The sequence below is a fragment of the Giraffa tippelskirchi genome, chromosome 3 (genome assembly GCF_054371585.1).
Source record: "Giraffa tippelskirchi isolate mGirTip1 chromosome 3, T2T-mGirTip1v1.2.pri, whole genome shotgun sequence".
In the NCBI taxonomy this organism is placed as follows: domain Eukaryota; kingdom Metazoa; phylum Chordata; class Mammalia; order Artiodactyla; family Giraffidae; genus Giraffa; species Giraffa tippelskirchi.
Window position 1 is genome coordinate 72,546,246 of NC_137277.1, and position 12,277 is coordinate 72,558,522.

The 12,277-nt window shown below is 38.9% G+C and overlaps 1 protein-coding gene across 8 annotated transcripts in view; it reads right to left on the bottom strand.

Annotated features, from left to right (window-relative positions):
* The window catches only part of ITGAV (integrin subunit alpha V), a 133,842-nt gene that overhangs the window by 49,274 nt on the left and 72,291 nt on the right, over positions 1 to 12,277 (bottom strand). For all 8 annotated transcript variants that reach the window (XR_014079817.1, XM_081581057.1, XM_081581058.1 and 5 more), the window contains 2 exons: positions 5,035 to 5,126; positions 2,222 to 2,336 (listed from right to left, as the gene is read on the bottom strand). Coding sequence is in view for 7 of the 8 variants with exons in the window: in XM_081581057.1 (XP_081437183.1) it covers positions 2,222 to 2,336; positions 5,035 to 5,126 (207 nt within the window). In the remaining variant the exon portion in view is untranslated. The remainder of the gene's footprint in view (positions 1 to 2,221; positions 2,337 to 5,034; positions 5,127 to 12,277) is intronic.

Sequence of the window (12,277 nt, forward strand, 5' to 3'; positions counted from 1 at the left end):
GGTTGAGCCCCAAAATACATACAATAATCAAAAGATACTGAAAGCCAGACTTACTAGGAAGAAGGCATTCACTTTGATTTTTTTTTGAGATTTTTCTCTCTGTTTTTTCTAACACTTGAGGTATAATTATCAGTAAAGGGCCAGGTAATAAATGTTTCAGGCTTAGGGGCTAGACAGCCTCTGTGGCAAGAATGCAACTCTCCCTTTGTAGATTTTAATAGCATGTGAACAAATGGGTGTGGTTATGTTCCAGTCAAACTTTATTTACAAAAACAGGCTCACAAGTCATAATTTGTTGGCCTGATTTGGATGTTAAATACTTTGGAAAATAAGTTTAAAATGTCTGTGCTTAAACTAAGTAAGTGAAGGTATTATGCAGCAGCTATATCATACAAACAGTCTTAATCCTTTAAATACATGTTAAGAAAAGAACTGGTCATTAGGGAAGAGGCAAAATGACGAAAAATACTAGCCAAACATCACAGTATATCCTCAAGGGACCATCATCATTAGAATGCTTGTTTTCAGAAGGTTTCTTGTCCTCTTACATCAGGAATTAATCTAAACCTGCACTTGTGAAAGCAGAATGTACTCTCTGTAGAAAAGCTGTGCTTAGTTCAAAAGCAATTGAAATGGAAAACGCTTCCTATTGCTAATAATACAGAGAAAAGCTTCCTTTGGAATAAGACAGACCTGGGTTTATATCCTCATTAGATCACTCAGTACCATAACATGCAGGAAAAAAACCATGACTTCAGTTGTCTAGATCTCGGTTCCCACATGTATTGGAGGAGAATAAGGATGATTTTACAGGTGTGCCCATCCCATAAACAGTAAGTTACAAGTATGGCACACAATGGTTAGTTCATCCTTGAGAGCTACAAAATTATCTTTTCATAATAGGAGTATTTTTGCAATATAAAAATTAAAAACACAAATTTAGTCCTCACATTTTCCACACGCCACCAGAGAGCAGTATCATGACCAAAACACCAACAAAAGGTGGTGACACAGACGATGTCGGGAACTGAGGATAAAGCTGCCCATTCCCTCCATCTTGTGCACTGTGTGCCTCCTGCCCGCCCATAATAAACAAGGTGGTTCTGGGTACATATCATTCTTTTCATGTTTACCTCCCACTTACAAAAGTAGGACCAAGGCAGTAGGCTAAGAAAACAAGCATTTAGTAAAACGATTTGCAATTTCTCAGAGATTCAACTGCTTAGAATTTTGAAGACTAAGTTGATCCTTTGACCTGATGTCAGAAGTCACCTGACAAGGAAAAAAAGATTCTAGCAGTAAGAATCTTACACGTTGTGCTTTTGTTATTAATTCTCTCTACACTATCTAGTGACCCATGAAACAGAAAGAGTAAAGGCCTAAAAAGTACTCCAGGTATAAACAGCATACTGCATTTCAATAAGCTATTTTTATGTTTCTGATATGAAGATCTGGGATGGTGGCCAACTCAATGATAATGGAGAAGCAAAAGCACTGCAATCTCCAAGAAGGAAAAAACATACAGTTTGGAAAGCATAATTAAAATTATAAATGCTCAAAGTCATCTTTAGCCACAATATAAATTTCACTGGAAATTTCAAATAATATTAGAGAACAGGGTGAGATCTTTTAGATCATCAAGAGGAGTGAGTCTAGTTAACAGACTGACAAAGAGACTGATTAAAGCAAGGAAATTCAGACTCTGACTCCTGGGCCCAATGTTCTATCTTCCTATAAAAAATCTGGCTTCTTAAGATATAATTTTTTTTTTTTTACTTTTAACACCATTATTAATATAAAGCTGTAAGTTCTCAAACTTTGGTTTCCATCAGAATTACCTCATAGAGTTTGTTAAAAATGCAGGTAGCCAGGCCTGATCTAGACCTGCTGAATCAGAATCGTTAGCTGTGGGGCCTGCATCTCTGATAGAGAAGTTCAAGGGAGCACCTTTTGACTAATAGTGACTAAAAATGCAGCTTTCCAAAATCAAATCTTAATTGTTACTGACCAAGGAAAAGGAAAACAACAGTTCTTAGGAAGAAAAGATAAGCCTGTTGACTGTATATTTGACATTTCTTTACATTAATAAAACTGCTTTCATTTTGCTCTCTCAAACATCATAGTATGTCTACAAATTTTAACACACACATACACACACATTTTTAACAGCCGAGGCTTCCCAATCCTCTCTGTAAAAGCTAGTACAACTTCCAACACATACTTGATCTGCATGGAGCATACTCAACAGTCTTTGTTCCATCCTGAAGAAAGCATGTTCCAACAGGCTCTCTTTCCTGCTTCATTTCAGTCCTCCAGTGATACAGTGGGGCACAGGCCTGAAATCAAAGGGGGGAGTCCATGCATAAAAATTCTCTGAAAAAAATTAGTGTTTCAGACAATATATAATAACATCCTTTTATAAGCATTAACAAAAATTAATCAAACCTATACTCAAATTCCTTATCATAGTAGTGGATAAAGATTTTTATAAGTACTCTTCTCACATGCTTCAAAGGCTGTATGTGTAGTCTAGGGTTTTTTTGGGGTTTTTCCCCCAAAATAGTTAGCAAAATCATTATTTCATGCAGTACCTTTTTAATTTTAGGTACTAAACTGAAGGTCACAGACCAAATCAAACTTTAACTAAATATATCTCTAAGCTATAAAACAAATAATTTATCAAATAAGAAGGGAGTAAAAGAATTTGCAGCACTTATTTTATTTACTTTTCAAATAAACTATGACCTTTTTGCTTTCAGAGCTACAGATTTCAACACTACATATAAGTGGTAGAATGCATGTTTTAATAGCATAGTAATCTACCAAAGTATAACCATTCAATTTGCTGGGGGGAAAAAAAAAATCAATGAATTTTCTATAATATCCTTTGAAGCAAAACATTTTAAAACAAACACCACAAACAATACTGGGCTATATTTACCCTAAAAGCTGAAAGTAAGCAATTGCTACTACTTCTCTACATGTACCTGATTTCCAGGGTGGAGAATTTGCCACTTCTGCGTACTTTTGCTTCCCTCTACCTCTTTCTGCCTAGAATGCCACTACTCTCAACTCCTCCCCTCACCTCTAACTGCAATTTGACACATTCTTAAGCTCCCCTGAAATTTCACTTCCTAAACAAACCCTTCCCTGATGCCCCACAATCCAATGGGAAAGAAAGAAAATAATAAATACCACGCAGATAATTAAAATAGGGAAGGGCTCTCAGAGGAAATGAAAGTAGAGCTGAATCAGTCTACACATAAGATAAGCAGAGGGACAAACACTAAGGAACTAACTGAAATGACTTGGTATGGAAGGAGTCAAAAGATCAGTGTAGCTGCACGTGTAAGATGCAGTGAGATGATGGCAAAGAGACAGCAGCCAGTGACTGGACTATGGAGATGCTGATAAAAGCCAGGATGAACAGGAGATTTTTATTTTGAGAGTGATAAAAAGCTGCTTAACTGTTTGAATCAGGAAGGTGAAATGCTCTGGTTCACTCTGGTCCCTCTAATAAAGGACATGTTGTAGCTGGGGCAAGAGAGGAAGCAGAGAAAGTGAGACGTGCTACTACACTGGCCCAGGAGAGGAATGATGGTGGCTTTGGCACAGGACAGAAACAGTGGAGATGATGATTTATTGAGGGGTGGGATCCAGGAAGCTGAAGGCAGAACTGACTGGGGTTGCTGGGGAATGGGTTAGAGTCATGCTTTTAAGATAAGGAAGTTTTATATGGAAATAGTTACTTTCCTGGTTTTTCCTTTATGATGGAGGGTAACAGTTCTATTTTGGTTCACATTTATTTTGAGTAATAATGAGATATCCAAATGGAAATGCCTAATTGGCAGTTTGGAAATACAACTTAAAAGATCCAAGAACAATTAAGAGTTAGAGATGTAGATTTGGGGATTACGATATATAGATCGTATTCACAGTGGCAGGATAAGTTAGGAGCAGTCCCAGGAGCCAAGGAAAGAAAAATATTTCAAAAAGTATGGCTCAAGTGACCTTGCTAAATGGTGTTGAAGGGGCAAGAAAAATATTCTTGACCTGAAAGTCAAAAGTGACCTTGCCCATGCCTACCTGAGCCAGACAGGAAGGGCTGGGAAGAGCAAGGGGAGTGAGAAAGTGGAGATAGTTACTACAGAAAACATTTCAACAAGTCTTCGAAAAGATGAGCAAAGGAAGGAGACTATAGCAAAGAGGAAGAGGAGGCAAAGGTAAGGGTGTTTTATTCATAAGGAAAGGAGGTACTAGGGCATTTGAGTAATCAAAGCCACACTATTCTTAAACCTTACTGGAGAGAAACAAATTCCCAGGGAACTATCAAGTGGGGCAGAAAAAACGTCCAATGTAGGAATGACAGTGAAAGTAGCAAAAGCCAAGTCTATGAAGGGTGAAAGAGAAGGTATCCTTAGAACGGGTTCAGTTCAGTCACTCAGTCATGTCCGACTCTTTGCAACCCCATGAACCACAGCCTGCCAGGCCTCTATGTCCATCACCAACTGCCAGAGTCTACCCAAACCCATGTTCATTGAGTCGGTGATGCCATCCAACCATCTCATCCTCTGTCGTCCCCTTCTCCTCCTGCCCTCAACCTTTCCCAGCCATCAGGGTCTTTTCAAATGAGTTAGCTCTTCGCATCAGGTGGCCAAAGTATTGGAGTTTCAGCTTCAACATCAGTCCTTCCAATGAACACCCAGGACTGATCTGCTTTATGATGGACTGGTTGGATCTCCTTACAGTCCAAAGGACTTTCAAGAGTCTTCTCCAACACCACAGTTCAAAGCATCAATTCTTCGGCGCTCAGCTTTCTTCAGTCCAACTCTCACATCCATACATGACTACTGGAAAAACCATAGCCTTGACTAGACGGACCTTTGTGGACAAAGTAATTAGAGCTGCGTTATCAGAATAGACTCTCTGCCCCTGAGCACACTGAATTTTACTATCAGCTTTCAAACAGAAAACTTCCTGTGTTTTCACATAAATTGACTAAATTTAACCTGTGAGTAAATATGCAAAACTTACCAAAATTTTATCCTGTTTTGACCTCACAGATGCTCCAAACCACTGATGAGACTTAAACTCCAATGGATCATCCTTGGCATAATCTCTGTTGCCTAAAATAAAATAAAATAAAATTTAAAACATTTTTAAAAAGCATGAGGGGTGAGAATCAAAATATGCTTCCTTTGTACAACAGAGTTTATTTCAACTCAGTCAGGTTTACAAATAGTATGCCTCTGATTAATCAAATTTGGCTACTTTAAAACATTACATACTTTATTTATACTTTCAACTAACCAGAAAAATAAAATACAAGATGACTTGGAAGTGTCTCAGATTTGTTACCAGCCCTATCAATTATCATAATATAGATGTGTAAAAGTCACAATAAGTGAAATTCTCCGGTTGCTAAATTATAAGATAATTAACTATTAAATACTTTCTGTATTCCCCAAAGTTCTTTCTGTAGCATAAAGATATTTCTGAAAATAGAAGGCATGAAACACCTTTATAGAACACCAGCAGTTAAAGACTAAGATCTTGTCAATGACATTATACCATGAGTCAGAATCCAGGAGACATTATTTGGCTGGTAGGAAAAAGAATTAGACTTGGCACACTACATGCAAACATTTATTTTTCAGCCTACATTATTGAAAAAGTTATTTCCAGTATACCAAGTACTCGTAAAGCACTGTAGATTTTAAAAGAAAAAGATAAAAATCTTTTTCCACGAGAAAGTTCTTGATCGGATCAATGAAAAAAAAATTACAGAAATAAATGTATGAAGTATTAGGAGAGACTATTCTTAAAGACTAGTCTGTTCCTCTTAAAATCTACTTATAATAATTAATCCTTATAAATATATATTTCAATAACTACTGGAGAGAGATATCAGACCAGTATCAGCTTTAAGAATGCCAGCCAATATGTAAATATCATCAAAAGGTTTGATTAAATCTACTCTCTAAATCTCAACCTTCTAAAATAGTGCTTATGGTTATTCAATTCCATTCTGAGGACTTTTAAGATCAACTGAAGAATTATAAATAATTAATGATCATTTCAATAATGCCAGACATTTCATAGGCAAGATGAAGGACATATTAGCTATATAATTCTTTGAACTTTTTTGTTGTTTTTGCAAAAAAATAAATAATTTGAATTGTCACTTTCCAAAGTCTTCTATCTGTAGTCTAAATACCACTCACTTTTGTCAGTGGTCACAAAGCACCTTTTTATTAGTAAAGGGAGGGAAGAAGGATGAATGAACTAACTAATATATGCCTTTTACCAAGTAAATCAAGGTTTCCCAACAGTGGTTGGCTTGCCCTTGATGCCGACGTTCACATGCCGACCTCACTGGAAACAAGACACATCAGTAACCTAAAGGTCCCCTAACAGTCCATGTGCTCCCTTACATTTCCCATCCTCCCAGTTAGGTTAAAGCCACACAACTCATTTTAATCAATAAGTTAAATGCAGAAGTGGCATGTGTTCCTTCCAGTTCAAGTCAGTTAAGAGTGGATATGAGTAGTCAGTATGAGTATATCAGTAGTCATCAAGTAAATGCAAACCAAAACTACAATAAGGTGTCATCTCACACCAGTTAAGAAGGCTATTATCAGATGCGGAGAAAAGGGAACCCTGATACACTGTTGGCTGGCAATGTAAATTGGTGCAGCCATTATGGAAAATGGTATGGAGGCTACATAAGAAATTAAAAATACTATTATTGGCAATTCCACTCTAGGCATATGCTGCTGCTGCTGCTGCTGCTTCTAAGTCACTTCAGTTGTGTCCGACTCTGTGCGACCCCATAGATGGCAGCCCACCAGGCTCCCCCGTCCCTGGGATTCTCCAGGCAAGAACAATGGAGTGGGTTGCCATTTCCTTCTCCAACGCACAAAAGTGAAAGGTGAAAGTGAAGTCGCTCAGTCGTGTCCGACTCTTTGTGACCCCATGGACTACAGCCTACCAGGCTCCTCCGTCCATGGGATTTTCCAGGCAAGAGTACTGGAGTGGGGTGCCATTGCCTTCTCCCAGGCATATACATGAAGGAAATATACCACTATCTTAAAGCAGTATCTGTACTCCCTTGTTCACTGAAGTATCATTAACAACAGTCAAGACATAGAAGCAACTTAAATGTCTATGGTTGAATGAATTTAAAAAAAAAAAAAGAAAATACGCTCTATAATTAAAATGGAATATTACTCAACCTTAAAAAAAAATCCTGCCATGTCCACCAATATGGCTGGATCTAGAAGATATTATGTTAAGGGAAATAAGACAGTCACAGGAAAACAAATGCTTCATTATATCACTTACATGTGAAATCTCAAATTGTCATTTCATTTAAAAAACAAAGCAAAACAAAAACAGTGGATATAAATTCTCCATGTTTTCTTTCTCCCATCTATGAAACTGGAATAGACGGTGCGGAATTCCCTAACAAAAGAAGCTGTAGTTCAAGTTTCTAAACCATCGAAAACAGCCAAATGATCAATACAAGATGATGACATGAGCAAGAAAGTATCCTTTTTTAAGTGAGTAAGATCTGGGTATTTGTTTAAGGGGAAAAAATAAATGTTACTGCAGTACAGCCTAGCACAGTTTGAGCAATATATATTCTAAAAACAAAACGTTAAAAATGGTCTGACCTACAACTGCAAAGAGGCTTTGCCATTGGAAGAATTGGATTCAATTAATAGTTTTTTCTAGGATTTTAGCCATAAAATGTATGATTGCAAGTTATGTAATAGGATTTTTAAAAATTCCACTGCAAGCTGAGTTCTCTCACTGGCTCTCTATTCTATTCTTTTCTACGAAGGAAATAAAGGCATCCCCCTTCCCCTTACATTAATGAGAAACACAGTATGAACCTGAAACAGCTGGTGCTTGGAGGGATACACTTCCAGTCACTATCACTTGACACCATAAGAATCATGATAAACTCAAGGTAAGCTTAGCCTGAGGGATCTGACTTTATGAACTTCTGTATCTGAACAGAAAGTACAGTATTATCACAACTGCTACCTTCTACTTCTGCTTTCATTTAAAACAGCCTTTTCAGCAAGACCCTAAAGATATCCAAGCAAAAGCAAAACTTTTCTGTATTTCTGTATTTTGTTCTTTAATGAACGGAAGTACATTAGAGAGGTGCAACTCAAATTAATTCAAATTATGGCTCTATATAGTTCCTCATACTCTAATAAAACTTCAATTAAAAAAAATGCAGACCCAACATCACTATATTCTTGCAAATACAAGTGTTCCTACCTAAAGACATTTGATATAGCTTCCTCAAAAATGTCAATGTCATCAAAGACAAAAGAAAAACAGTAAGAGTCAAGATTAAAAGAGAACAATGAGACATGGCAACCCAATGCAAGATATGATCCTTGACTGACTCTTTTGTCTGAAGAAATTTTTCAAGTTACAAAGGACTTTATTAGATAGCCGTATTGTAATAATGACACATTTCTAGTCTGTGATGATGACAGTACTTTGGTTATATAAGGGAAGGTCCTAGTTATGGGGAACTATCTGCTATGGGAAGTATTCTTGGGGTAAAGTTTCACAATGTCTGCAAGAATACTTGAATCTAGGTGAAGGGGATACTGTTCATTACATTACAGTTTCAAATTTTCTCTAAGTTTAAAATTTTGCAAAATAAAAGTACAGCAGTCAGCAAGTACAAATTGTATGTACTATAGGCCAACAACAGAATATCTTTTATTTCTGTTTATTTGCACTCTTTATCATATTTACTCTGGGCTTCCCAGGTGGCACTAATGGTGAGGAATCCACATGCCAATACAAGAGATGCGGGTTTGATCTCTGGGTCACAAATATCCCCTGGAGGAGGAAATGGCAACCCACTCCAGTGTTCTTGCCTGGAAAATTCCATCGACAGAGGAGTCTGGCAGGCTACAGTCCATGGACTCACAAAGAATTGGACATGACCGAGCATGCACACACACATACACACACACACACACACATTTACTCTAATAATACCATTAAAAGTATTATAAAACAAGTGAAAAAAAAATAAACACAAAATAAAACCATATGCAAAGACAAATCTAAAGACCACAATCCTACCACGAAGAAACAAAACAGCCTCTGCTCACATTTTGGTATCTATCCTAAACATTTGTTTTAGGAATACATGCATATTATTTTATGCAAAATAGATATTGTACGCCAGTATTAAAAAAACAGAGAACAAGATGGCAGAGGAGTAGATGGACGTGGAGTACATCTCTCTCCATGGATACATCAGGAATACACCTTCAGACACAGAAGTGCATGCAGAACACCAGCTGAGAGCGGACAGGAGTGCCTGACCAGCAGAAAAGAATATATAGAACAATGCAAAACTAGGTAGGATGAAGGAATTAGGGGGGAAAATAGGAGTGTTAGTAGGACTGGACCTGTCCTCGGCATGTAGGGGAAACGAAGCAGGGGTCCGATCCCCACATCAGGGCAATTGTCTGAGTCAGAGGAGAAACATTTAAGGCTGAGAGTGAAACAGCTGATCTGTGGCAGCCTAAATGGAATGAGAATCAGACAGTCCTTGCTGCAGCCATACATACCCCGGACAGGGACTTCTATCCCCTGGAAGGTGCAGTGGCTGGCAGCTGGAGTTTAGGGATTGCAGAGCAATCCCAGGGCAAGGGCTGTCATTGACTGCGGAGAGATGGATGCAGGGGATGGGAGGGAGGAGACTGTGGTGGGTAACGCCTGTGGAAGAAAGCCAGGCAGCCATGGAAGCAAGGCGATACTGCTGAGTCATGCGTAGGGGGTGGAGCCATCACCATAGCCTCTCTCCCCCACCACACACCATCAGCAGCAGCTGAACAATACAGAGACTGGCCCATCAAACGCCTGATGCGGTGAACTACAGAACAGGACCCTACTCAGGGTGCCCCTTTAAGTGCCTGACCCGCCCGATCTACAGAGTTGGACCCCAGTCACGGCGGGAGGTGTGTGTGTGGGGGGTGTCAGGCCTCTCTATGTGCCTGACGCACCAAACAACAGAGAAGGACCCCAGGCAGGGGAGCCCTCTAAGTGCCTGACCGGGTGGAGCTATGGAGAAAGACTGGCCAAAGAGGTCTTCTGGTCTCCAGTTACAAGAGGCTTGAAAAAAGACTCTGATGGGGCCATAACTCCTGCGGTGGAGGCAATCCCTGTCCCTGCACACTTGGCACCACCAGGGTCCCCGCAAGCCAAGCAGCTACGCCACCTTCTCTCTCAACTCTCACTGGGGCAGAGCTGCCACAGGCAGAAAGTCTTGCATCTATGCTCACAGGGTCGCTTTGGTAGTATTGTCCGACTCTTTGTGACCCTGTGGACTGCAGCGTGCCAGGCTTCTCTGTCAGGGAGCGGGATTCCCCAGGCAAGAACACTGGAGTGTATTGGCCAATACTGGTTGCCATAACCTTCTAGAGCACCATGTTTCCTGCTGCCCTAGCCACCAACTCCCCTGAGTACCTGGTGATGCCAGAATCCCTGACGCCCAAGCAGCTGCATCACCTCCACACCTGGCCCTCACAGGATCAATCCAAGTCCTTCCAGGGCATCCTCAGGAGCAAATCCCAGTGGACGACCCACATGCAGAGGTGGAAATAAAACCACAATTGAAACCCAGGGGCAGTGTGACTGAGGAATAAGACTCAAAACCTTCCCACCAGCTGTAGAAGCTGCAGATTAAATCCACTCAATCAACTAGCCAGGCTCTGTGTCTACGCGATATATAAAAAGCCACTGAGAGCTCCCACAAAAGAAAAGGCACTAGTGCTGATAGCTGTGGACACTGGAGGCAAGAACACACAACTAGGACCAAATTAGAATCTGAGCTGCCCCCACAGCAGGTCCAGAGATCAGCACAGTGTTGGAGGACATCCTAAGGAGGTGAGGTGGACTGTGACTCCCATTGAGGGAAAGGACTCTGATAGCAGTGACTCAAAAAAAACATTTATTATTCTTATGTTTCGACTTGTTCTGTAGACTGTTTTGGGCTGTTTTTTTTTTTTTCCTTTTTTTCCCTCCCTGGGTTGTACTTGTCAACTTTATTGGCACTATGAAATTAAGCTTTTGAGCTTTTTTTTTCCCCTCAGTCAAATAGTTTATTGTTGTGATAAGCCTCTGTCTCTGCATTGGGCTTTTGCAGTTCTGGGGGGTTTCCCTTTTTTTCTATTCTCCTTTTTCAATTTCAATCTTTAATTTTTTAAACCTATTATTACTTTTTCTACATTTATTCTCGTTTGCTTTTCCTACTCTTCTTTTCCCCTTGCACTTAATCTTTAATGTATATAAATCTTCTTTATATATCTCTATTTAACTTTGCATATATATTGTTTCCCTTCTTTCCGTTCCTCTCAACATATTTGTTAGTTTTATTTTCATTGCTTTATTTCCCAATTGGCACCTTGCTTTAGTTTTGTTATCCAGTTTATGCTTTTCAGTTAATTTTGTCCTGGTAGATAAACTTTTTGTTCACCGGGCCAATCTACTGTACTTTATTTTTGTTGGACTGTTTTGATTCTGCTTATGGGTGGATATGTATATGTGTATATTCAGTCACACTTTTATTATTGTTATAAACCTCTGCCTCCACGTTGGGCTTTTGCAGTTCTGTGGAGTTTTCCTTTTTTTTCCCCTTTCTTCTTCAGTTTTTCTCTTTTCTCTTTTTATAATTTTAATTTTTTTAAACCTATATTCTTTTTTCTACATTTATTTCTTTGTTTGCCTTTCTACTGTTCTCTTCCTCTTGCTTTTAATCTCTAATGTATATAAATCTTCTTCATCTACCTCTACTTAACTTTGCACATCTATTCTTTCTTCTCTTTAAGTTCCTCTCAACATATTTGTTAACTTTGTTTTCATTGCTTTATTCCCCACTTGGCACCTTATTTTAGTTTTGTTTTCCACTTTGTGCTTTATAGTTAGTTTTGTTCTTAACTGGTAAACATAATTTTTTATTTCCTTTGTTCACGGGAGCAATCTATTGTACTTCATTTTTGTTGGATTCTGTTTTGACTTTGCTCATGGGTGTATATGTATATATCTCATTATTTTAATTATTATTTGCCTGATTTTGTAACTGCCATTTGTCTGGGTACATCTTTGGATTCTCGTTTGGGGTATCTGTTTTAATATCACTCAGTGATGTAACAAACCACTTGTGGAATCTTTGTTCCTGACCAGAGATCAAGCCCTGAACTTTTGGAGTGGAAGCACCAACTCCAAGACT